The sequence below is a fragment of the Dipteris shenzhenensis genome, chromosome 30 (genome assembly GCF_047967505.1).
Source record: "Dipteris shenzhenensis isolate YYH24624 ecotype China chromosome 30, Dip_SZ_1.0, whole genome shotgun sequence".
Lineage (NCBI taxonomy): Eukaryota > Viridiplantae > Streptophyta > Polypodiopsida > Gleicheniales > Dipteridaceae > Dipteris > Dipteris shenzhenensis.
The window spans coordinates 43,059,820-43,087,606 of NC_141625.1; the positions used below are offsets into that span (position 1 = coordinate 43,059,820).

At 43.5% G+C, this 27,787-nt stretch overlaps 1 protein-coding gene across 1 annotated transcript in view; it reads left to right on the forward strand.

Annotated features, from left to right (window-relative positions):
* The first annotated feature begins 11,616 nt into the window (after positions 1-11,616).
* Positions 11,617-27,787, forward strand: part of LOC147882168 (putative serine/threonine-protein kinase PBL7) — a 50,369-nt gene continuing 34,198 nt past the window's right edge. Inside the window, exons 1-4 of the mRNA XM_087401708.1 lie at positions 11,617-12,149; positions 12,271-12,470; positions 12,569-12,764; positions 13,066-13,457. Of these exons, the coding sequence (XP_087257834.1) occupies positions 12,041-12,149; positions 12,271-12,470; positions 12,569-12,764; positions 13,066-13,457 (897 nt within the window). The 5' untranslated portion in view covers positions 11,617-12,040. The remainder of the gene's footprint in view (positions 12,150-12,270; positions 12,471-12,568; positions 12,765-13,065; positions 13,458-27,787) is intronic.

The following is a 27,787-nucleotide window of genomic DNA, read 5'->3' on the forward strand; positions in this document are numbered from 1 at the left end:
CAAGTGTTCACAAGAGCAGAAGGCAGTCTACAAGTGCTATCAGACACAAGCTTTGCTTTGTATCTTGCAACATGGATTCACTTGTTGAAATCGTGTGAGTTCGAGAGCCCACAGAGATACTATTCGACAAATAGCTGCTTTCAAAGCTTGGAAACCGAATTGAGATAAGTCTTGTGTTTGTGTGTATTTCCTTTCATAGTGATTTCTTCTTTGCACCGTGCACATACTTAATTATGTCTAGAAGGTGTATTCCATCAGAGATAGGTTATCCTGAAGATCTACATCATGATGAGGATGTGGAAAACAATCACCATCGGTCAAGAAGAAGTTCAACACCGATGACACTTATTGAGGAAGAATGGCAAGAATGCTATCAGCATGAGAAGCAACAACGTCAAGAGATTGAAGATGCTCTACACCAAGTGACGACAACTTTTCACAACGTTTAGTTTAAAAGTTAAGGCTCGCAACCATCAAAACAAAATATAAAGTCAAATCTGCTTTTCAAGGATCGAATTATAATTGTTTGCAAATGGTTAAGCATCTTGAGGTGACTTTAGGGCCATCAGTTGAGAGCTGTGATTTCTTAGTCGCTCCTTTGCGTGAGCAAGATCTCATTCTAGGGATGCCTTGGCACGTCGATCATAATGCCAAACTTGATTATCTTGAATGCAGCATTACTGTGACTCAAGGCACTGAGACTATGACTCTAGAATGCGACAAGAATCTTCCCTCTTGGCCTATATTATCACATACCCAAGCTACAAGAGCTTTACACAAACGTGAAAAGACATATCTGGTTATGGTCAATAAGATTGAGGCTAGTCATGAGACTAAGAAAACTAAGCAAGAGCCTTTGGATCATTTTCTAGCTACCTATGACGACTACTTTATGGAAGACTTACCCTTGGCCTACCTCAATCTAGACCTGAGGATCATAAGATTGACCTTATTCCGAGTAGCGCACCATCGTGTAAATCACCATATAGACACAATCCTACTGAGCAGTAAGACATTCAATCCCAAATATAAGATCTTTTGGCTAGAGGCCTAATTCGACCTAGTAGCTCACCATTTGGGTACTCGTTCTTCTTGTCAAGAAGAAAAATGAAACTTTTCGAATGTGCATCAATTATCGTGCCTTAAACAAAATCACAGTGAAAAATCGATACCCCATTCCAAGAGTTGATGATTTGCTCTACAAGTTAAAAGGATCCACAATCTTTAGCAAGATCGATCTTAAGTCAGGATATCATCGAGATTGATCGAGCCCGATATTTTCAAGACTGCTTTTAGAACCCAAACTGGTCACTATGAATTTCTTGTTATGCCTTTTAGATTGATTAATGCACCTACCACATTTAGTCGGATGATGAATCGTCAAGACTTTGTGGTAGTTTTCTTTGATGATATCATGATTTATAGCAAGAGTCAAGAGGAACATGAGAAACACTTGGATCTTGTTTTCTCTCTCTTACGTGAGAACCAACTATATGCCAACACAGAGAAAAGTTTTTTTTTTTCCAGCCTAAAATTGAATATCTTGGACACATTGTTTCAGTTGAAGGCATTCGAGTAGATCCCAAGAAGGTAGAAGTGATAGTAAACTGGACACAGCCTAAAGATATCCATGAGTAACAATCTTTTCTAGGTTTGTGTAGTTTCTATCGTAGATTTGTTAGAAATTTTGCACACAAGGCACATCCATTGACCGAACTACTGCATAAGACTCGTGCTTTCTCTTGGGCTGAGCAGCACACTTTAGCTTTTCAATGACTTAAGGGTGCAATGACACACACACTAGTTTTGACCATGCCGGACTTTACGAGACCCTTCTTTGTCATGGTTACTGTTGCTAATGGACAAGGTTTTGGGGCTGTGCTCATGCAAGATAACCATCCGATTGCATTCGAGTCACATAAATTAAAACCAGTAGAGCTAAACTATTCCACGTATGATAAAGAACCAGCCGCTATGGTGCATGCCCTTAAACTCTGGAAACACTATTTTATGGGTTCCAAGTTACTCATTAACACTGATCACCAGAGTCTTAGACATCTCCTTACTCAGCCGATGATCTCGGATTGACACATCAAATGGGCTGCTTTTATTGACAGATTTAAACCGATGATCCAATATCAACCAAGCAAAGACAATGTAGTTGCCGATGCACTGAGCCGTCGACCTAGTATAAATAATATCTCAGTCATCGATGGAGACCCTTTCGAGCCTATGAAGGTGGACTATCCTACTGATTGAGACTTTTCAAAAATTTGGCATAAGATTAAGCAAGCTAATAGCACCCCTATGGCCTCATATTCCATTCATAATGACTATCTATTCTATGAAAAGCACTTGTGTGTCACTGCACCATTTCGATGCTTGGTACTAGAAGAGGTACATCAGCCACCCTACATGGGACATAGAGATGTCGTTACTACGTATCAGACTCTAATTCAAGATTTTTTCTGGCTTAAGCTTAAAGTTGATGTTGCAACTTTTGTTGCACAATGTCTTATAAGTCAAGAGCTACAAGGGTAAATATCAAGGTTTACTTATGCCTTTACTAATTCCTGATGGTCCATGGGAGCAGATTTCTTGGACTTTATTACTAGATTTCCTACAACTAGCTCAGGTTTTGATATGATTTGGACTATCATTGATAGATTTAGCAAGCAGGCTTACTTTATTCCTTGTAAGAAGACCTTGACCGCAGTTCAGGCTGCTCATTTGTTCATCAAGCACATCTTTATACACCATGGCCTTCCAAAAGTAATCGTGTCACACAGGGATAGTAAATATTGTAGTAACTTCTAGACCACACTCTTTGACAATCTTGGTATGAAGTTAGATTTTTCCACTGCTTTTCATCCTGAGTCTAATGGCCAAACCGAAGTCACATAAAATACTATTTGTGACATGTTACGTGCTTACGTGTCTGGTTAGCTAGGCAAATGGGACAAATTTATACACATATTACAATTTGCCTATAATAACACTAAGCACTCTGCGACAAGCAAATCTCCATTCCAAATTGTCTATGGAAAGACCATTCCTACTCCATTGACCTGTCTTAAGCACCAAGTAGAGGCTACTGATCGATTTATTGAAGATTTCTCTAGCCTTTTGGCTACTGTCAAAAAGAATATCGAGTATGCTGAAGCTGTGTATACTGCACGTGCAAACAAGGGTAGAAAGAAAGTTATATTTGCTGAAGGTGACCTGGTCATGTTATGTATTGAGAAGTGCAGACTTAAGAGTATTGAGACACACCCTGTAGTTAAGTTTGCCCCTAAATCCTATGGTCCCTTTAAAGTTTTGGAGCGCATTAATGACAATGCCTATCGGCTAGAATTACCACCCGATTGGAAAATTCATAATTCTTTTCATGTGTACCTCCTGAAACTTTTCCATGGAGACCCACCAGTTCGACCTATTTTAGACAATGCACCGTTGCTTCAAGGAGAGACCCAGCTCTTAGAGCCAGACCAGATCATTGATCAACAAATCACTCAAACGAGACGTGAAAACTCGTATCCTATTTATCTTCTTACATCCAAGAACCACCTCGTTGAGGGATGCCCGAGCGATATTTTCGCCAGTACCCTAATTTATTGACTACTTTTTTGTCACGCAATTGAGGGCAATTGCAATTTCAAGCAAGAGGGATGTTACAAGAATTGGAATTATCCCATTAATTTAATCCTTCACTATTTAGTTTAGTGAGATCCAACATTTTTGTCGCACAACTGATGCATGTGTGCTCGTTGTTCCGTAGTGATGCATGTGTGCTCCTACATGGCTGGATATATGGCTGCGGGCTATATGAGTATGTAGCATTATGTGCACCACTTACGCGATGATGGTATGTGTAGCATGTGTGCACCATTCGTACAATTTTATTCATGTGTAGCATCAGGTGCACCATGAGATGGTATGTGTCACATGTGTGCACCATTCATCTGTGATTTATTGATTTCGTGTTGCTATAATACTGAAAAGTTGATTGATTGTGGTGATTAATTCCAAGGTTATCTTATGCTTGAAATATTTCATTACTATTGATCATGTGAATCCAGGGGAAGAGTAATTGATTGAGCGATGGCATCTGGCAAGCATGATCCACCATATTTTGGGCATGTAGGTGCAACTCCAGTGATGCGGGGATGAATATGGCCTATGCCTAATTTTTGATATTACAAAAGCTTATGTACATAATTGAATTTTGGAATATTAGTGGTTTGGCTAAGTGTATAAACTAAAGCTAGAAAAAGCTTTATTTTTAGAAAAAGCCAGCTATTCTAGAAGGTGGATGGGCTTTCTGTAAAAGGGTGTATGGAGGAAAGCACAGGGGCTTTTGTATGATTTTTGCTCGAAAGCTTTTTGGGGAATATACATAAATACATAGGAGGTGGAAGGAGAGCACCACACCTATGGGGGGAGATTGTACCCAACACACTTGTTCAGTCTCTTTTGTTTGTGAGTTTTGAGAGTTTGTGCATATTATCGAAGAGTGTTGCTGTGTTTTCCAAGGATTTGCAGGCTCCGTGAGCATTTCCAGTCACATGCATCTTCATGCTAATTCAATCCTTGGGATGGATTAGCATGTAGCCTTTGAGGGCCTACATGCTAATCCAATCCCAAGGATCAAATTTGATATCTTCAATGCCAATGGATCACCACATGGCAACATAGTAAATCTCGAGTTATAAGATACATTAGTTTGAGTAAACACATAAAATGTATGAAATTATCTAGTTTAACCTAGCATAATAGTGTGGAATTATTCCCTACAAAGGCACAATTCTAAGCTCCAATCTCTATACACTACATTGTTATGGTGTCTGCTCTATTGTTATTCAATCAGGTGGAAGATTGGACTTCGTTAGATGATATCCAATCAACCAACTACATAAGGATCTAGGCCTCAACAAAGGAAAAATGGTTTAACTAATGCATCATGCTCACACCCATACATGACACCTAGAATTGTCCATGCATCATGCTCAAACCATGAGACAATGTGCCCCAAGGGAGAAAAGAATTCAAAAAGTAAAAAGCAAAGGAAAAAGGTAAGAAATAAACATCACTTACCTCAGCAAACAAAAGTAGTGGTGGTTTGACAAGTGTATCGAGCATCTACAAGAAAAACAACCAAAGAAAAAAGATAAGCTAAGTGAAACATACATGTCTTAGTCTTAAGCATATGTGCAATGAATATATGTCTCATGGTCATAGCATTTTAGTACATTTTTATATTTTCATGCATCATAAGGATTCAAACCTTTGCAATACATTAAAGCAAAGATCCTACTTAAGCATGGGACATCTATCGCACCTCACACACACACACACACACACACACACACAATAGCTATCTACAAGCCTTGTTTATAGCTCTCTCTCTCTCTCTCTCTCTCTCTCTCTAAATATATATGTATGTATGTATGTGTTTGTGTGTGTATACATACATACATATAAATATATAAATAAATATAAATAAATAAATAAATAAACATATATACATACATACAATCACATATTTTGTATATGTACACGGACTCATTGTACGCAAACCCATGTAAACCAATGCATATTCGGCCGAAACCATGATTGGCTATGTTATATTGCAATCCAAAACAAAATACAAAAACCTTTTTAGGGATGTATATTGCCTCAATTTTCCAAGTACATAAGACTCAAGGCTTTAAAGTTTGGGACCAATCAAGTAAGATACAATTCAAAGGCTTAAGAGGGAGATTATGCAACCAACCTCCAATAAACTCACATACCTAGAGAAGCAAGAAAAAAATGCATAAATACCACTTTTATCTGAACAATGAAGGGCACTTAGGAGCCTTTTTTTTTGCAAGGCAAAAGTCCTCCCCTTTGCAAATCATTTCATTGCACAAAGATTTTGACATCCATGGAAGGATGACACCATGGTATGTACTGAGTCAATTATCCAATTGCACAATGCATATCAACCCAATGATTAGATGGCTAGAAAATAGAATGTCCTAGTAAGCCTAGGAGAATAGAACTCTCAACCCATTTGAAGTCTTCATAGGGAAGAGCTTCATATGCACATCTAAGATAACTCACATATCACATGCACACGCCCCATGCAAGCTTAACTCGACACTTCAAGAATTCATGGACTACCCACCTCCTCCTTTGGACACACCTCTATTCTTGGACTACCCACCCCCCCCTTTGGACACACCTTAATATGTTTGAGCCTACATCGTACCTTCCTCATCATCGCCCACAGACAAAGTTTCCAACCTTGCTACCTCGTAAATCAATCCTACCAAGGCAAAAAGCTTTGCAAGCTCAATTCGGCTTGACTAAAAATGCTCAGACGATGATCTGAGGCTCATAATTGAGGCAACCAATTATGCATGTCCTTGTGCCCTTAATTGAATTGGAACTCTTCTACATGGAAATATCATACCTTCTACCTCGCTCATGAATCATCCTACCCCAAATATTGCCAATGCTATGTATGTCCAAGCTAGGAATACAACCTCCATTTGCAAATTATTTTGCATTGAATTCTTGGTCCAGGAGCAAAAAGCTCTACAATCCCAACAATTCTGCAAATAACCATGTCCTTATTCCCTGACTTGAAATGGGACACTACCTAAATTATTTAAAAATAATTAAAAACTACAAATAATAATGTCCTTATTCTCATTCATCACTACCCACAAACAAAGTTTTCAACCCTCCTACCTCCCTTGTGAATCAACCTACCCCAGATGTTACCAACGATGCCTGTGCTCAAGGTCAGAATACACCCTACACTGCAAATAATTTTGCACTAAATTCTTGCTCCAAGGGTAAAAAGATATGTAAGCTCAATTCGATTGGGCTAAATAATGCCAATTGATAATCTGAGGCTCACAATTGAGGGAAATGATTTTGCATGTCCTTATTCAGTCAGTTGAAATAGAACAACTCCACATAAATGATTTGAAAAATATTATTTCTTTAAAAAAAAACTCTTTTTTAATAATATTTACCTAAAGAGGGTTTAGTTATTTCTTGAGGAGATGCACATGCACATGCACATGCACACGCACACGCCTCAAGTACCTCCCTGATGAAATCGTACCTAACCTCAAGTGTTTGGTCTTTGCATGAAAGACCAAATTTCGTGCTAGCTAAATAGCACTCATAGAATCACTATGCAATGTCGGTACACCTATACGAATCCCCAAGTCTCCCACTAGCCGATCAAGCCATATAGCCTCCTTGCAACCCTCTATGACTGCAACATACTCGGTCTTTGTGGTAGAAAAGCAATGCACTTCTATACGCGAGACATCCATGACACTGCGCACCTGCAAAGGTGAACACATAACCATAAGTGTATCTCCTACTATCCACATACCCTACATAGTCTGAATATGTGTACCCATTTACATGGCAATGCTTTATTTCCATGTGGCAAAGAAACCAAGTCCCAAGTCTTATTCTTCACGAGTGAACTCATCTCTGATTGCATAGCATACTCCCACTTGCGCTGATCCTCATGTATCATAACAACAAGAAGGTCCCCACAAGTAAGCACCACATAGTCTGCCCTTGGAACAAACCTATTAGGTGGTCTAAATATTCTAGCTGATCTTTTGAAGGGAATTTCAGCTTGCTGTCCCACCTGCATATCAACTACATTTGGCTCATCATTTCCACCAATAGATGATTCATCATCTGCCCTTGATTGTGTACCTGTGGGAGTACCTAGTGGCACCATTTCTTGCACATTCGGTGCATGAACAACTTGTTGCCTATCAACATGTGCGGGTGGATTCACATCCTAGAAAGTGACTTTCATCATTTCCACATCCCTCATGGGTGTCTTGTGCATCTTCTTCTCATTGAAGACCACATCATGGCTGCGTTTAATCTTCTTTGCTTTTGGATCCCAGAGACGATAACCCATCTCTCCACTTTCACCATAACTCAGAAAGATTCATTTTTTAGACTTAGGATCTAGCTTCTTCCAAAGCTCCTTTGGCACATGTGCATATGCTTCACACCCATATATCCGCAAATGATTGTATGAGGGCTTCTTACCACTCCATGCCTCTTTAGGAATACCACCATCCAAACTCTTTCTAGGTGATCTATTGATCACATGCGCTGCAGTGTTCATTGCCTCAACCCAAAAACCACCATAAAGACTTGCATCGGAAAGCATACACTCCATCCTTTCCTAAATGGTGCGGTTCATTTTTCTTGCAACTAGATTTTGTTTTGGAGTACGCTAGGATGTGAGCTCCCTCTTGATCCCATGTGTATCACAGAAATGGTGAAAGTCGTGAGAGATATACTCTCCACCATTATCAATCTAATCCCTATCTATTATTTCCTTATTTGCGGCGTGGCATCCATCTGGAAGGTCTTGGAACTTTGGAGAAACCTATAGTAGAGAAACATGATGACACAAAGATTCATCACGCCTTCAAACCTTCATGAAATCAGAAGGGAATTTGCAGATAAAGGTTTTATATTGCCAATGAAACACATGGAATCGCAAATGGATGCCTGTAGCGGGAGATCTGATACATGGTGTAAATGGCAAAACAAAGAAGGAAATGGCTGTCGACACAGAGATTCGTAACTCTGTCAATCCACCACAGAATGGTGAGTAACTTTGCAGGTAGAGGTTTGAGACCATCTCGGATGCAATGGGACTGACGGCACTGCAAATGGTGGTCTCAATCTCCGGATCCAACACTTGGAGAAAAAGGCGTAGGTGTTTCTCCTCTCCAACTCCTATTTTTGCAGAAGGTATATCTTTTGATAGAGAGATCGGGGACAAAGTAAAAAGTAAAAATGTAGGTCTTTAAGTCTTCTACAACATTACTAGAGACACCAAGTTGAAATTCTACCTCAAACTCTAGATATCAAAGTTGCTCCTGGCTTGTTACCTGATGAATGCCTGACCGAAAAGCTCACACGATCTCTTCACCATGCTCAAGAAGGAGATAGAGAACCCCAAAGATCTGATACTAGTGTTGGGGAATTCTACGCAATGAAGAGCAAGAGAGACAACGTTAGCCACCAGAGAGAGAGAGAGAGAGAGAGAGAGAGAGAGAGAGAGAGAGAAGCACACCAATGTTTGCATGATGTTAGCACTTATGTATGTTACATGATAAGAAGGTTTTTGACATTAGCTATGCTCTAGGTGGAAATTGTGACTATTCCCAAGTTAAATGCAACGATGACTTGATCGAGAGAAAAATGATATGAGTGAAATTCCATATACTTGAGACGAATAATGTTGGTAGACATGAAAGACTACAAAGATACAGTTTGAGAAATTCTCTATACATAAGTTATGAGAGAAAGAGCTAGTTGACAAATATCAAATTAGAATTGGACATGTGGTGATGTTGAGATACAATGCATTAGCAAACATTATGGACCTCAAGGATCTTTTGATTATTAAGCATATGGGAAAAGGGAAGCTACAAAGGACGTTGATACAAAGGATACTTTGTTTTTGTTGAGCCAAATAGGTCATACTATAAGGCCCTTGAATGGGCTTTAGGCTAAAAATCATTCTAGATGTTTTGCTCACTAATTTATACAGCTAAACAATTTTTTTCTCCCAAAAGAAGGTATTGATTTTCATTAGGAAGATGGTTAGTTTCCCAAAAAACAGAACCAATACATAGAATTTTGGGGCAAACTGCCGTAAAAAAGTGCTGCACGTAGCCAATAGAGACCTAGCTACCTATCTGAAGTTGATGGCCTACTTTTGCTACTAGACCACCTATGGACTTGCTCAATGCCAGCTAAAGTCACGGAGGTTCGCTCTAGTCAGTGAAGCCATTACATTTTGGACCTTGGTTAGTGAAAATGACCTATAATATAGTCAAATGTACTAGTAGTTGATTCCCTTATTCCACGCATATTATTTCCTTCCAAAATCAAAATTTAACATGTCTTCTAGTACATTCTTTGGCTATTATAGTTTAAAGAATTCCTTAGATGATCTTGCTTTTGCCAATTTCAAAGACAATTGATTCACAATGGATATTTTCATAATCTCTCTTTTTTTTTTTGCAACCACATCATCATGTATTCCCAGACGATTGATTCACAATGGATATTTTCATAATCTCTCTTTTTTTTTTTGCAACCACATCATCATGTATTCCCTCAAAAAATCATGCATGATAATAGTAAAAAATAGCAATGCTGAGCACAAACCTTTATCACTCCATGAACAAATTGGGCTGAGCACAAACCTTTATCACTCCATGAACAAATTATGTACTTCCACCTTTGAGCCTCTCTATGAATTTAATCAAAGCAGTGCATTGAATTCAGATTCCCATATTATATTTTAGTGGCTTTATGATAGCACTTTCTGTCATGAGTTCAAGCTAGGGAGATTTTAATGAATGAAGACAAAGAATGAGGCATCATTCAATAAGCTTTCTAAGATTTTAGTGTTAAGTAGAATGAATAAGTCTTGACACTAGGAATGACATGTGTCAAAGGAGCACCATAGTCTTACATTTAGGGGCTTGATTGTGAAATGAATATTGTAAAAATGAAGTGCAAATAAGGATGGTAAAGCCACATGCTTTTGAAAAAATGAAGGAGTAGTTCTTTTGGAATTGCAAAGAAGGATATAAGAATGCCAACTACTTTCATGAGCACAAGCATACACATGCATTATAAGTGGGTTTCTTAATTCAAGACATTGCAAATGTTCTTTAGCGGTTGGAGGAGAGTGAGGGTACATGATGCATAAACAATGTATAAGTTTTGTGATACTCAGAGGAGAGTTAACATAAAAAGGATACATGATGGGTAATTACAAGGGCAAACAATGTAAACAATGGATCCCGGGCAATCATAGACTTGAGGCGATCGTGCACGCATGCCTCAATCGTAGGACATGGTTTGGAGTCTCACATGCGCCATAATTATCCAGTTCATTTGGTGAATGTGGAATAACATCATATTCTGTCATTAGAGAGTGCCCTCTACGCTTTATGAAGATTTGCGGCTTGAGCTTGCGAGAAGTTGGCTACTATGTTGAATTTCATGTTGTTTTGCAGATTATCAGGTTTGACGTATAATCAAATTAGAGCACTTTCCCACGAGCTAAGAAGTCGGCATATTTGCCACGGAATGCCAAGAGAGCTTATCGTTCCCACGTTAACCCCGGATTGTAGGTGCCAATTTGTGGCAAAGATATGCTCCGCTGAAAACAGATTTTGGGCCTCTCCACCCAGGCATTGCGGGGCTGTCCCATATCTCGCCGATGAGAGCTTCTGCAACCCAGCTCCATCTTGTGAAAAACCTACAAAAACCTGCAAGCCTCCAGTTCTGGCATTCGTGGGAACCTTGGCTACTGACCCCCCGGGGAAGCTAGCAAATTTGCTAGCTTTTCCTCACGCGGGAAAGTGCTCTTAGGCACATCGAGAGAAAAAGGCAAAGGAGTATACGAGGTAGGGGAAACGTGGATGTTGCCTTCAACTTCCACGTGATAGAAATAAACGAGTGACATGAAAATACGATGTGTAGGCACTAGTGACTACAAAAAGGCGGACGTGAGATATTATGAGGAAGGGCGGAGTCATATTCTCTCTCTAAATGCACTCTCTCATCTCTCTAGAAGGAGGCGATTTTCTCTCTCTTTCTATCCGGGCGTTTTTCCCTCCTGCAGCCTGTCCGTCTCCATTGGAGCTCCCCTCCACCCCCCAATTTTCCTCCCCTCGCCCGATCAGCCATTTCCGATCCTCGCCCTCCCCCTGCCGCCCGTTCTCCATTCCCTTGAGCTTGCATAATTCGTTCCTGAACACTTGTCTCTGCTGTTCCCTATCGTCTCAGATCCGTTATTGGGTTGTTCAGTGCCCGGACAGCTGCGATCGGAAGCATCTACCCTGATCGGACGCCAATGGGTTAAGCGGGCTGGCCGGAGAGAGAGAGAGAGAGAGAGAGAGAGAGAGAGAGAGAGAGAGCTTATTCACTCGCAGGCCCCCGCCTTTCAGAAAGTGAGTTCGACATGGGCTGTATCGCTTCAAAGGAGCTGGACAGAGCTTCCCTGAGCAAAACCGATAGTTTCAAGGAGTCGAAACACTCTTCCATGTCTCAGCTCACCAAAACATCTTCTGGTGAGTAAACCACTTTTGTTCGATCTGAAGCTCATGCTCTTTAGAGCTTGGTGAAATAGTAGCAGTGATGAACCTTTACATGCCAATGAAAATCTGATCCGTGCTTGTAAACGTACCGCAGATAAATTCAAGTCCAAACCTTCATTTGACTACAAGAAGGAGAAGGATGCGCAAAAGGATGGCAACGCACAGCATATCGCTGCTCAAACTTTTACGTTCAAAGAATTAGCCGCAGCTACCAAGAATTTCAGGGCAGACTGTCTACTGGGGGAAGGCGGCTTCGGCAGAGTCTACAAAGGACGTCTGGAGGGCACGGGCCAGGTATATTCGTAAGGCCACTTTTAATTGGTAGCTTTATCGGCTACATCAATGCCACTTAGGTAGTGCTTCTTTTGAATCATCTTTGCTCGACGTGGCAGGTTGTGGCCGTCAAGCAACTTGATCGGAATGGTTTACAAGGAAATAGAGAGTTTTTGGTGGAAGTATTGATGCTCAGCCTACTTCATCATCCAAATCTTGTGAATTTGATTGGCTACTGTGCCGATGGAGACCAAAGACTTTTAGTCTACGAGTTCATGCCTCTTGGATCTCTGGAGGATCATCTACATCTACATGGTACCCTACTTATATAGGAGAAAAAGAAACTCGTCTTTGTGTAGTCTATGGCATGGGAAATATCGTCGAAGCACCCTTTTGGAAGCTTATCAGCTTTCCCAAACACATTAGAATGTACCCGGTTTGAATTTGTAAAAGAATGGTGGCTTTTTAGGTCACGTAAGATTATTCTTTCACATGCAATTGAATGGCAGAATGGAGGCTGATACTTATGTTGAGGAGTTTTTGTTGTCATGTATTCAAGGGAGGACCTATGGTTTGTGGCAAGATAATAATAGACGTGCAAATTTCTTATGTGCAGACTTACAACCTGAGAAAGAGGCTTTAGATTGGAACACTAGAATGAAGATTGCAGCAGGTGCAGCAAGAGGATTAGAATACTTGCATGACAAAGCGAACCCTCCTGTAATTTATAGGGATTTCAAATCTTCCAACATTTTACTTGATGCGGAGTTCCATCCAAAGCTGTCAGATTTTGGGCTGGCCAAGCTTGGACCTGTTGGAGATAAGACCCATGTCTCTACACGAGTCATGGGGACCTATGGCTACTGTGCTCCAGAGTATGCAATGACCGGTCAGCTTACTTTGAAATCAGATGTGTACAGTTTCGGTGTCGTGTTGCTGGAATTAATAACAGGAAGGAGAGCCATTGACAATACTAGAGCTACTGGAGAACACAACCTTGTTGCTTGGGTATGGATTTTCTTTTTGCAGAATTGTCTCGTGGGATTTTCTTGCAATCATTTCTGCCTTATCCATTGGTCTTTACAAGCCCATGGCCCATGTGCATGTGATCAAAAGCATATTCCAAACTTAAAATCCCTGATTGCTCATTGCATGCTCCAAGATCCCACTATCACTGATAAACAGAAGTTTGCGAAACTAGACAGCCACTTTCCATTGCTGCTAAATCATCACACTTGGAGGATTGTTCCTCTGAATGCTCTAATAATGGCTCAAGAAAAGATAGGCTGAGAACCTCCAGGCAAACTTGGAGGATTGTTCCTTTGAATGCTCTAATAATGGCTCTTCATTTTTGTATACTGCCAGGTTGCACCCTATCGTTCTTCTTGAACACTGGTTGTGACGTGCTTGAGTGCAATGGACATGTACCTACCAGATTGTGTAGAAAACAGAGGGTGAGAGTAGCGGAAGGGAGGTTTGAGGAAGGACGATGAAGGGGGGGGGGGGGGGGCGATGGAAGGGTAGAGAGAGAGAGAGAGAGAGAGAGAGAGGGTGTGTGTGAAGGGAGGAGGGAGAGAGTGTAGAATGTCAGAGGAAGGAGAAGGAGAGTATGAGGATAAGATTAGGTGTCACATCAAAAAGTTCCAACAAAGGTTTGTACTCTTTTAGTCCCCTTCCACAATCCCCTCTAACTCTCAATAGGGTACTACCACATTAGTCCCATCCCTTCCCTCCCCTTCATTACAGCCATGCCTTCCCATTACATGCTGTGGGTGCCGGAGGTCCTGTGCTGTTGTGGCCAAGTTCAGCAAGAGCAAGCCAGTAATCCGAACCTCTTTGCTGTAGAGGAGTCTGGGCCTGCTTCTGGATTCATCTATTTCTTTTAATATATAAGGAGCCATGTATACCTCACACCTGGAAAAAAGCAGGTTTACCTTGCTGTTGATGCACTTTCACAATGACGTAGTCAATTAATGGCATCAGTCGAAGTCATGACTACACTGAGTCCTGACCCTCAACACGTAGGCCTTATATTGATGGACTCGTTTGTCACAGCTGATGGACATGGTTTCTACCCCCTTAATTTTTGAAACACTCGAGTTTTTAGCTCCTTGACATGCAGCAAGGTGAGGCCCACTTAATTTGTTATGTGAACCCCTTCATGGAAGTGGTCATTCAGTTGCAGAAAGATAAGGCTTTAAATGCTTAAAAGTGTGTACATGGACTTGGAATGATATCCAATTGTATGTACGGAGTTCTGAATCTAGGAGCTACGAGCTTGCATTTTTACTTTCGAGCTGATGCAAGCGGTCAAAGACCCAAGGACTGTGGCAAGGTTGCTGAGACCTTTGGTTCCTAGCATACCAGAAGGTATGAGCTCCCTCTTGAGGGACATGGGTTGGTCAGTGCATAAGTTGTAGAAGGCCGTCCATAGATGAGCACATGTAAAGGGAGGAGGGTAGCTTAGGGTTGCCATGTCATCACTTTTATTGCAATCTTTGAGTACTTCTTTCAAGGGTTTTCACAGACAGCAAAGGTACATGATATGGTATACATATGTGGCAACAACAAATTTTGCTGTAACTGTAACTGTTGGATCTGCAAGATAAAGTTGTGTTTCCAGGTGGGCATAAATTCTATATTAGAATAGTGGTTGGATCTCCAAGGTAAAGGTGTACTTCGAGGTGGGTGTTAATTCTATGGCGCATGCTGTGTGAGATAATCAGGTCTCATGTTCATTGTATAAATTTCATAGAATAGGTATGTAGCGGTGATCAAGGCAGGGCACGGGGGTAAACCCTAAAGCTTCGTTGTATACAAGTTTTCTTTTGTTTGAAAAGATGTATAGAGTAGGTCTTCGTGTGCACTCAAGTGTTTGCCTACATTGTCCACCTTATCTGCGAGAGAGCCTGAACCTGCTGCCTGAATACTTGTATTCTCCTCTTTCCTCATTTCTGTGTCTGAACTGTTTGTAATGTAGTCGAGGTTGTGAGAGAGTGGATCGAGAGGAAAGAGACAAATACCTCAACAAGAGGTGTCTTGCATTCACAACTTGTGCCAGTGCCTGGCTGTCAATTCAAGGCATAAACTCAAAGCTGTGTGCCCCTTTTCTGGCTATTGCAAATGACATTCAAAAAGCATCTGTTTTTCCCCTTTTTCACTGCTCAAAGGCATGCATATCCTTTTTCTGCAAATCTCTGATTTTGCTGTGTTGCCGCTGCTTTTCTGACAGTAAAAGTCTGACAGGTAGGTGGAAATCTAATAGCAGGAACTGTCTCTGTAACTGTCTTTTTTCTTTGTTGTTGACAGTAACTGGATGAAGTAACCGACTGGTTACACTAACCAAACTGATTGGTTCTGGTCTGGTTAGTCTGTAATTGGATGGTTACTGTCTGGTCAAACTGACCAGACTGGTTCTGTTCTGGTCTGGTTGGCTCCCAACTGGACCTTAACCCACTGTGGTCAAGTTAACCGGCCTTGGTCTGGTTAACTACACCCAAGGTTACCATGGTTCCACTAACCAGTCTGGTTTGTTTGGGCCAACTAACTGGACCTCTGACTAGGGTCAATTAACCACAGATCTGCCACCTGGCTGCCACGTCACCTGAGCACTCTGCCACCTAGCTGCCACGTCAGTTGGCTGCCTTGCCTGCCACATCAGCACCACGTGTCAGATCTGCCACGCCATCATACACGTGTGTCTGCCACGTGTCACCTAGGTAACCGGACTGTTGCCACGTAAGCTAAACGCCATGTCAGCAAATGATGTAAGCGCTCCACGCCAGCATCCTCCTGAACCTTTGCACAAGAAAATGACGCTACTACGCGAAATACTTCAACGGAAAGATTTCGCCTCACGTATCTCTTATGCCTGACCTTCACTCCCATCCCACAAGTAAAACACCACATACGTTGGATTGGTACGTTAGGACACCTGTGTGCCTGCGCCCGATTTTGGGTTCAAAGACCTGAGGGTTCCCCCCAAAAGAAAAGAACCTTCTATTACAAAAGTGAGAAAGCGATACAGATAAGCCATTCATGGGATGCTTTGTCATGACAAGAGAAATGATTATTTAGTTAATTAATAGTCATTAGAACTTTATTATTGTTAGGCGCCAATTTGATGGTGTGGTTATATGTTTGTATTTATGATGGATCAAGCGGTGTAAATAGTACCGCCAAAACTATGTAACATTGGCCAATGATTAGTAATAAAGATGTGCACACACGTGTCTAGGTCCTAGGGGCAATAGGAAAGGGAAAGGGTGCATTAGAGTGCATTGAATGGTAGGTGCATGGGTCATAGGCTAAGGGTAGGTGTAAATGGGAAGATGGAACTTGAGTGATCTCAAGGGACATAAATGAAAGGGTATCACCCTTTATTGAAAATCTCACGTAGCATTCTTTCTACCACATTGCATTTATCCGACAGAAGTTGCAAGAGAGGTTGCGGAAAAGGATCACGACTGATCGATCTCGAGGTTCTGAGACAAGGGATTTTTCTGGAAAATTTTGGCCTTCAACGGTGAACGGGGTGTCCTCACGGGGTGGCCCCCCATGTGAATGTACCCTTAAACCGTGAGAAAAAGGGATCCCCATTCTACCCAACGGGAAGTCGGATCGGAATAAGATTTTAAGGGAGTGATCCACCCATCAAGTACCCCCTATAACGGTATCTAGAGCTCCAATCCGCTCAAAACAAGTAGCCCAAACGGAGCGTACCAGTTTACAGCAGAAGTACAAGAAGAAAAGCTTGAAAGAGAAGGGAAAGGAGGTCATTTTAAGTGTCTTCTCAACACAAACGAAGCGGGAGTCGGATAAGTACCACCAACTCTACAACACTTGAAGTTTGCTGTAAAATAAACCTTTTTTTTTGAAATTACAGCAAGACATTTTCTCTCTTATATTACTAAAAGGAAAGAATGGAAGGGGAAGGGACATATAACAATGAACTTATTCCTTTTCCTCCATTACCCCAAGGAGAGAGAGAAAGAACACCTTCACCCCCTCTTGAAGAGGATGGATTAGGTGAGAGTTATACACATCTTGAGTATGATAACCCACAAATAGATTTACAGCAGTCTCTCCTTCAAGAACCTCTTGATAGGGAGTTCTCCTTTCGTAATGAAAGAAGAAATGATACCAACCAAGAACAAGGGGCTGAGTTCACGCCTTCAACTCAAAACCCAATACACATGCATTATAATCCAAGTGCAAGAGGAAGAGAGGAGACTCCTGTTGATAAGCTGGTTTTCCAGCTTAGCAATATGATTGAGCAGTCCATTATGACAAGATTAGGGACTAAGAGGACTTTAAACTTCGGGGATGAAGAGTTGAGTAACCCTTCTAAGAGGTCCAATTCCAAAATTGAGTTCCCCAAATATGATGGGGCAAGGGAGGTTGACAAAATCCTCAATTGGATTCGTCATTTTGAGCTATACTTTGCCCATCAAGACAAGACCGAGCAAGAGAAGCTTGCTCTTGCCACATTGCATCTGCAGAAGGATGGTCTAATGTGGTGTCCTTGTCACAAACAGGAAAAGAGCCTATTCATGAATGGGCTAAATCGTGGAGCAACCGAAAGCCACTTTCATGCCACCGAGGCATGAAGAGATCCTAACCTTTCGTTGGGAGAGGTTTAGGCAGTTCGATAATGAGAGTAATGCAGATTTTACAGCCAGATTTTGGAAACTCTCTCTAGAGTTACCCGAAAAGAGTGAGGAAGATAGGAGAAAGAAGAAAAGAGTGAGGAAGATAGGAGAAAGAAGTATTTAGCAGCTTTAAGCCGAAAAGTAAGGTACGAGGTTGAAATGTTTAACCCGACCACGCTTAAGGACCTCACTAAGCTGGCTGAAATAGCCGAGAGAAAATTGAATCCTCGTAAACCCTTCAATAAGGAGTATGAGTCATCATCTAAGACCAATAATATACCCACTTTTACGAAACCAAACCGGTTTAAGAATAATAAAGGGAAGGGTAAAGCTCTTGTAAGGAATGTGAACAGCCAATCATGTCCTGGATGGGTGCCATTTCCTTCTATGACTGACGAAGAGAAGAGGAAGTTGATTAAGGAAGGAAAATGTTTCGGGTGTAAGAAACATAAGCCAAGGCACGTATGGCATAAGTGTCCCGTTCTCTTGGCTAAGATTGCCAAGACGAATTCAGTAAAAGGGAAAGCCAAGGCATCCAAGCAGGAGGGTGAGGCTTCTACCTTGTCACCCTCGAAATCTACTGTGACTATTGAGCCAATAGTGAATGCTGTCCATTCAGCCAATACCTTTGGGCCTCATGATCTTTTTAAGGTGTACGGATTCGTGAATGGACAGAGAATAGTGGTTCTCCTAGATTATGGATGTAATTATGACTTAGTAAGTGAGAGATTGGCAAAATTACTCCATCTTAAACCAGAACCTATAAAAAACATGTCGCTTTCAGGAGCTTTTAGGGGACACAATGAAGAAGACACATCCATAGTACGGAATGTTCCTTTTCGTATATAAAAATATAGAGATCGAAGGGATTTTCTAGTAGCCCCTTTACAAGACGTTGACATGATTCTAGGTAAACCATGGCGGTATGATTTTAACCCTGCTATTCATCCTCATACTCATCATTGTTGCTTTGTACATAAGGATGAAAACATAAGGATCGTAGGGGATCGGGACGTGTATACAATTCCATTGATTACTCCTACCCAAGCGAAGAGATTGGTAAAAAGAGGGGTAGATTGTAATCTTGTGTATATACGGGATTCACGAGATCTTCATATCTCAAAAGAAGATCGGAAGAGAAATGAGTTCCTTAGAGCTTATGAGGATCGATTTTCAAGAGATGACTCATTCGAATTGCCTATGGAGAGAGAAGATGATCATGCCATAGACTTAGAGCCAGGAGCTTCTCCTCCATGTAGAGCCCCATCTAGGATGAACAGGATAGCCCCATATAGGATGAACAGGATAGAAATGGAGAGGTAGAAAAACAAATTGAAGATCTGTTGCAAAAAGGCCTGATTCGACCAAGCAGTTCTCCATTTGGAGCACCTGTATTATTGGTTAAGAAGAAGGATGAATCATATCGTATGTGTATAGATTACCGTGCTTTGAATAAACTTACGATTAAGAACCGGTATCCGATTCCAAGAGTGGATGATTTATTGGATATGCTTAAAGGTGCTAAAGTTTTTAGCAAATTGGATTTGAAATCTGGTTATCATCAACTTCGTATGAAAGCTGGGGATGAACATAAGACTGCTTTTCACACTCTCACTGGACATTATGAGTTTTTGGTCATGCCTTTTGGCCTAACTAATGCTCCAGCCACTTTTAGTAGGTTGATGAGAAGGGTTTTGCGACCCTACTTGGGAAAATTTGTCATAGTCTTTTTTGATGACATTTTAGTGTTCAGCCAGAATGAGGAAGAGCATAAGGATCACCTTGCTAAGGTGATGGAGCTCCTAAGGAAGGATCGATTGTTCCTAAATACCAAGAAGAGTGAGTTCTTCAAGACAGAAATAGAGTATTTGGGACACATTGTGTCTGCCGAGGGAATTCGGGTTGACCCTAAAAAGGTCAAGGCCATAATTGAATGGCCAATACCCAAAAACATACATGAGCTGAGATCCTTCCTAGGGATGTGTAGTTATTATCGCAGATTCATTAAGAATTTTGCACGTCTTGCTTCCCCACTAACAGATTTGTTGAAGAAGCATTCCTTGTATGAGTGGGGAGAGGTTCACCAAGTAGCTTTTGAGGAGCTTAAGAGAACATTGGTGACTGCACCAGTGTTAACACTTCCGGACATGGACAAAGAGTTCTTTGTTGTATGTACGGATGCAAGTGGTACCTCGATTGGGGCAGTGTTGATGCAAGGAGGGCATCCCATTGCCTATGAGAGTAGAAAACTTCAAGGGGCTGAATTGAAATATATCACGTATGAGAAGGAGTTATTGGCAGTCATTCATGCTCTAAAGTTATGGAAGCATTATTTATATGGTTCTGCTTTCAAGATTAAGACTGACCATCAAAGTATCAAGCACTTGTTTTCTCAACCCATTGTCTCTTCAAGGCAAATCAAATGGGCTGAATATATTCAATCCTTTGGGCAACCAAATATCGAATATTAGCTAGGAAAGGAGAATTTAGTAGCTGATGCTTTGAGTAGACGGCCCCAAGTTAATCACGTTTCCGTGATTAAGGAGAAATCATTAGGAGCAATGGTTGAAGCTTATCCTTTAGATGAGGACTTCGCTGACATTTATGGGAAGATTCAACGTAATGAGGTCGGGGATTTAGAGGCTTATTCCATCGTGGATGGATACTTATTTTGGGGACGTGCCATATGTGTACCCAAAACATTTCGGTATCTAGTCATGAGTGAGTTACATGCGAGTCCATATTCTGGACATAGAGGCATTAGAGGGACCATTGACAATATTGAGAGATACTTCCATTGCCCTAAACTTCGCAAAGAAGTTTCGACCTTTGTTCAACAATGTGACATATGTTAGCGCATTAAATCTGACACAAGTAAGACTGCTGGTCTTTTGCAGCCTTTGCCTATTCCTTCGGAAAGGTGGGAACACATTACAATGGATTTTGTGTCTGGTTTCCCCAAGGTTGGTTAGTTTGAGCAGATTTTCACTGTTATAGATAGGCTGAGTAAACAAGCTCATTTTATTCCCTGTAAAAAAGAGTTGTCTGCTCCTGAAACAGCAAGGTTATTCATTAGGGAAATCTTCAGGTTACATGGGTTACCAAAATCCATTGTATCCGATAATGATGGCCGTTTCATTAGCAACTTTTGGACAGCCCTATTAGAGAATCTCGGAACCAAACTGAAATTTACTACAGCCTTCCATCCTCAAGGAGATGGACAAAGTGAGAATGCCAATCAAACCATAATTACTTTACTTCGAGCTTATGTCCATGACCAACCTAGAAGGTGGCCAGAGTTCTTACCCATGTTAGAGTTTGCTTATAATAACACTGTACATACTTCCACCAAGAAAGCCCCATTTGAAATCATCTATGGGCAATGTTTACCCACTCCAATAACACACTTGGGGGAGCGAATTTTTGCTGCTGATTAGGTTGCTGAGGATATGTCACAGGTTATTGAGCAGGTAAAAGAACATATTAAGAAGGCCCAGGTTCAACAATCCAAGGCAGCCAATAAAAAAAGAAAAGAAGTTTATTACAAGGAGGATGATTGGGTTTTATTGAAGATTGATAAAAGAAGAATCAAGTCAGTGAGAGGAAGTACCAAGCATGTCAAGCTAGCACCGAAGTTTTATGTTCCATTTCAGATTTCAGCAGCTTTATATCCAGAAGAAGGATCCTGAGCGTATGAGCTGAAGTTACCAGCCCACTGGCGTATGAAGAACATCTTTCATGTGAGCAATTTGAAGAGATACCATGGCGATACTTCTGCATTTTTGGATACTCAGCATCAAGAAGAACCTGAACTTGAAGATGGGACTGAAGTTCTTACTCCGGAACAGATCGTGTACCATAAAGAGAAGAGTACTCGTGGAAAGAAGAGATATATGTATTTACTAAAGTTTAAAAACCAGCCAGCTAGTGATGCACAATGGATGGATACTCGCAGATTACAAAGAGGCGATGCAATGGCAGAAGTAACAAGAGAGAGTGCACGTAAGAGGAAGAGACAAGCAATAATCCAGAAGAGGACTTCTGCTCATTCAAGCAGGAGGGAGTGTCATGACAAGAGAAATGATTATTTAGTTAATTAATAGTCATTAGAACTTTATTATTGTTAGGCGCCAATTTGATGGTGCGGTTATATGTTTGTATTTATGATCGATCAAGCGGTGTAAATAGTACCGCCACAACTATGTAACATTGGCCAATGATTAGTAATAAAGATGTGCCACACACGTGTCTAGGTCCTAGGGGCAATAGGAAAGGGAAAGGGTGGATTAGAGTGCATTGAATGGTAGGTGCATGGGTCATAGGCTAAGGGTAGGTGTAAATGGGAAGATGGAACTTGAGTGATCTCAAGGGACATTAATGAAAGGGTATCACCCTTTTATTGAAAATCTCACGTAGCATTCTTTCTACCACATTGCATTCATCCGTCATCTCTCTCCCACCTTGCATGTAGGTCGAAAAAGAAACAGGTACTCTCACGAGGGCGCTCTTCCCCATTGGAGGGCCAATCGGCATTCAAATTCTGCATGCATTGCACACATTTGCATTTTTGAAAAGTGTGGATCTTCACACGCTTGACCAATTAAGAGGGGGGGGGCTGGCTGCTTTGCTACCTTGTTCTTAGGAGCCCAGCTCATGGCCTAGAGTGTGTCTAGAAAACAGGTGCCAACACCAGGATTTTGTGCTATACAACCTGGGGACTCCTCGATCTGTGAGAATGTAAAAAATGCCTGCAGTCCATGTCTTGCAGAAACCCTCCTGCCTTTTGGCAGTCTTCTAGATCCCTCCGTGCCCTGCTCCCATTTGGCCCTCACAAATTTAAAAATTAAGGTCTTAAATCAATTTTTCGTTTAGATGTGTGAATCTATTGCTAGATCTGGTGGGGGGGATCCTGAGTTGCCTGAACGGGGGCCTTCTGAGGTTCTGTACCTGTTAAGCGGGGACATGAGCGTGCCTGGTGCCCGAAGCCATGGCATCTCAGACACTGATTTGGGCGACCAGTGACCAGAATGCGCTGCGTCACCACACCTGTGTCCGTCTCGATCTCGAACTCGTGGAGGTGAGGAGCGAGAGGCTGAGTCCAGGACTAGGATGACTGGGGCATGGTCTGAGAGTGTCGTCCCTGGAACCACTCCTGACTCTCCTCCTCTGCCAAGCGCCCAATTGCTGACATAGAAACGGTCTAGTCGCTCCAGAAGTCTGCCTCCCTCCCTCCTATATCCCCAAGAGAAGTCCAGACTCCCTGTCCATCTGCGAAAGGAAGGTCCCTCCAGCTGTCCCGACCTCCCACTGCGAAGAGGAAGGAATCCCAATCTGCCTGCTCTGCCTGAGCTATACCGAGGAACTCTGGGCCCCGTCCCTGCTGATCCTCTAGGGTCTCAAGGTTGTTGAAGTCCCCTCCTACAATCCAAGAGTCCATCTCTGGCAACAAGTCTGTCAAGGATCTCCAAAAAGCGGCTCTCCGTCTGAGATCGGTCGGGGCATAGATATTGAGGATGCCGATACGTGATCCCTCAATATGCAAGCCCACCCAAAGCGCACGTCCTGGGACCAGGGTGCCAAAACCACACACATCAGCGGTTCACAGCAGGATAGTGGACCTGTTCCCACAGGATTGGGACCCCACCGGGGATATGGCAGCACAGGTAGCTCAGGCGCTTGCTGAGCCTAGTCTCATTTGTCAGCAGGAGGCGATTCAGGTCAGACAGTAGTGTTGGGCGAGGGAGAGGGGTCTCATACGAGATCTCGCTTCGATTCAGCGGATGCAGCAGTCTTCTCCAGGCTCTGAGGAGCTCAGACTGCAGGAGGCTCGGGCTCGAGCCATGCTAGAGGAGATCACCCAGCGTCGCTCAGAGTTCTCATTTCATGCTTCCAAGTCCTTCTGGGCTAGGAAAGGCGACAGGATGTGCAGAGTGTTCTTCAGGACTCATGGACAGAGGTCAGCAGGGGAACAGCTCCGTTCTCTTAGGGCGCAGGATGGTAGTGTCAGGACAGATCCAGACGAAGTCCGGGACTTGGCGACAGATTTCTACAGATCATTGTTCCAGCAGGAGCCCCCAGACCCTCGTGGCCGCCTATGCAGGGAGGAGGTGTGGAGATCGACACCGCGGCTCGTGCAGCCTAGGATGAGTGACGCCCTCGTCGCCCCTTTCACCGTGGCGGAGATGCAGGATGCGGTGAACGCTATTGATGGGCAGAAATGCCCAGGTGAGGATGGCCTCTCCAGAGCTTTCTTCACCACCTTTTGGGAGCAGATCCACCGGCCCTTGCTCGCAGCCTTCCAGCATATCTTCTTTAGCGGGCAGATGCCAGAGAGCCTTGCGACAGGCTTGATTTGCCTCATCCCCAAAGGGGGGGACCGTCAGGAGATCAGACAGTGGCGCTCTATCACCCTTCTCCCGACCGCCTACGAAATCCTTGCCAAGATGATCAGTAGCCGCATCCACCCCCTGCTACACGACTTGATTCATGACACCCAGACTGGTTTTGTCCAAGATCGCAGCATTTTGGACAACATCTTCACTTTCTCAGAGGTGACGGAATGGGCCCAGCACAGTGGTCAGCACCTTGCCATACTCCTTCTCGACTTTGAGAAGGCGTACGATAGGGTAGACTGGTCCTTCTTGGAAGGTATACTCTCTCGGTTCGGTTTCCCGGACGAGTGGATCAGAGGTATTGCTAGCCTTTATAGGTTGGCCTTCAGTCAGGTTATCATCAGTGGCAGGATGGGGGAGAGATTCACACTCGAGCGCTCGGTGCGTCAGGGCTGTCCGCTAGCGCCCTACCTCTCCTATTTTTTGCGGAGGCCATGACCCACTTCCTTCGAGCCCGTACCATTGGTCTTCGCGGGATGCGTCTCCCTATTTGAGACGATGCAGAACTTCTGGACTGTGAGTATGCAGATGACACAACCCTATATGTGCAGGATGATGTCGAGTCACTGGAGCGAGTGAGACTGTCCCTAGAGATTTTTTGCCTTGCGGCTGGGGCGAAAATCAACTGGCATAAGTCAGTTGGTTTTCTTACGGATCCGGGAGCCAACTCACAGTGGGGTATTTTCCTGGGGTTTCGCTGGATCCCTAGAGGACAGGCGACACGCTACCTGGGATTCCAGGTAGGCCTGGATATCACGTCGGCTCAGCAGTTGTTGCCGGTCCTAGCCTCCATACGACGGAAGCTTGCTTTCTGGAGCACGGCTCGGCTTTCCTTGGCAGGCAGGGCCCTTGTGGTCAACCAGGTCCTTCTTGCCACTGCTTGGTATGTGGCCTCTTGCTGGTGTTTCTCGAGATCATGTGTAGCCCAACTGAGGAGACTGGTGCGGAACTTCCTATGGTCTGGTTCAGATGGTTCCGGCACCACCAGAGCCAGGGTCGCCTGGCAGACGGTCATTCTCCCCCAGACAGAGGGTGGCCTTGGCATCATAGATCCAGAACTGCAGAGTTAGGCACTTCTTGGCAAGTTAGTGATCCGCGGTTTGACCCCAGGAGGGCAGACGTGGAAGCTCTTGCTACAGCATGGTCTTAGCGCGTGTACCCCCCAGAGAGGGGGTGTTTGGCAACCTTCTATCCGATGGATCTTCACTTCTGCCCCTTTGACTCAGCCCCGTTCCCCCTTCCTCCGTAGCCTCGTCTCGGTCTGGAGGAAGGTGCGACACAGCCTCTCCCAGGTTCCCCCTAGCTGCTGAGAGGAGATAGACAGACAACCCCTGATCTGGAGCAGCCAGGTGATATATGATACAGGTCGCTAGCTTGGAGAGAGATCCCATATCCCTTGGGCGCTCTGGGCGCGTGGGCCCGCGCGCTCGCTTCGGGTTTGGAGGGACGTCTACAGCCAGTTGAGCCCAAGCGAGCCGGCAGCAGCAGTAGGTACGGCACGTGGGATCCAAGCTAGGCGAGCGGAGATTGATGCTGCCATTTCTGCAGGTTGGAGGATTCCCATAGTCACCGGACAGTTCTTCCCGAAAGATGAGAGGTGGCTAGGACAGTTCACTCCACGAGGCATTCCTTTGGTGGTTGCAGGTTTTTTCTCGGACTCCTCGGTACACTTCTTCTCCGTCACCGATGATAGCTGCCTACAGAGCAAAGAGGCCGTGATCGACCCCCAGCTTCCCTGGCAGCGCCTTCGCATTGTAGGGCTGCAAGGAAAGACGTGGCATATAGACCCCCTGATTATGTAGGACTAGGATTGGAGACTCTGGATATGGGAGGGCCATTCCTTGACAGAGGTGGAGTGGGACCCAGGGGAGTGGCGCTGGCCACCATTGGAGATCTCAGAGAACCCTACCCCCTTCTTCTCTTACAGTGCGCGTACGTGTAGGCGTGCTCTTGGGGCTCTCCAGCGCGGGCTACCCACACAGGCACATAGTTGGTATGCCCAGGGGATATCTTTGGTCTTTCTTCGCACTTTCTGGAAGACTCTTTGGGCTTGTTGGCGGCCGAGGAAGATCTCTTACTTCCTTTGGATGGTGGCACACAAGGGGCTACCAGTTGGCGGTTGGCTGAGGTAGATGGGGCGTGAGGGGCATTGCCAGATGTGTTTTCAGGAGGAGTCGTCCCTGAAGCACTGCCTTTGGAGCTGCTCGCATGCGCAGACAGTTTGGAAGGGAGTCATGGGGATCTTAGCGAGGGCTGCACCCGAGCTAGGACCAATCACTTGGGGAGCCGTTTGTTGGTGCAGCACAGAGATGGGACATCACTTGGCTTATGAGTTCTCTAGACAGGATCCCGTCTTTTTCATCACGCAGGCCACCTGGGCATACATGGACAGCTTCCCTTGGCATCTGACAGAGACAGATGCAGGAGCGATGCCTCGGCACCCAGTTTGGGAGATCATAGGGAGCATTGCAGGCTGGCATATTTGGACTTTCAGATGCGCGCAGACTGCGCGCAGACTGTAGGAGCTCAGACTTCTGCTGCTACCCAGACCCTAGCAGACATTTGGAGCACGATCGTTCACACGCTCAAGGGTCAGTGGGATCAGATTCAGGGGGAGTCCCAGGCAGGGAAGGAAAAGAGACGACGCTTCCTTCGCGACTGGACCACCGGGAGTTGTTCTTCCAGCACTCTACTCAGAGTCTTCAGTGGCATTACGCCCCTCCACCGTGGTTGTTTGTCCACTCTCCGATGATTATGCCAAGAGAGGCTTGTATTGTTGGAATATGGAAGAAAGAACTAGAACTAGAAACTAGAAATGAGATGACAAGACTGAAAGATAAGAAATACCTTGAGAAGAGTGTAGACAAGACACAAGCTAGACTGATAGTTTACAATGATGTGACCCATTGAATATATGGGCCAAAGTACAAGACATAAAGCAAGAGTGCTTATGGGATAATTGTAGAAGTGCCACATGGCACATACTCAAGACATAAAGACTAGACTTAGACTATTGTAGACTAGGAAATAGTACACTTAGTGTGCACTTATCTCCAACACCCTCCTTAAGTGGACACTAGGAGTAAGACAGAAAGACAAGACTAGAAGATAGACAAAGACTGATAGACTGAGAGACAAGATAGAAGACATGACAGACAAAAGATCCTGAGACACCCCTCCTCAAGTGATATCCTCATATGGGTCCACAAGGTTAGGGACAAGATGGATCTAAAACAAAAAAAACAGTCAGATTGATAGACAAATAGACAGACAGACAAGACTAGATAGACAGAAG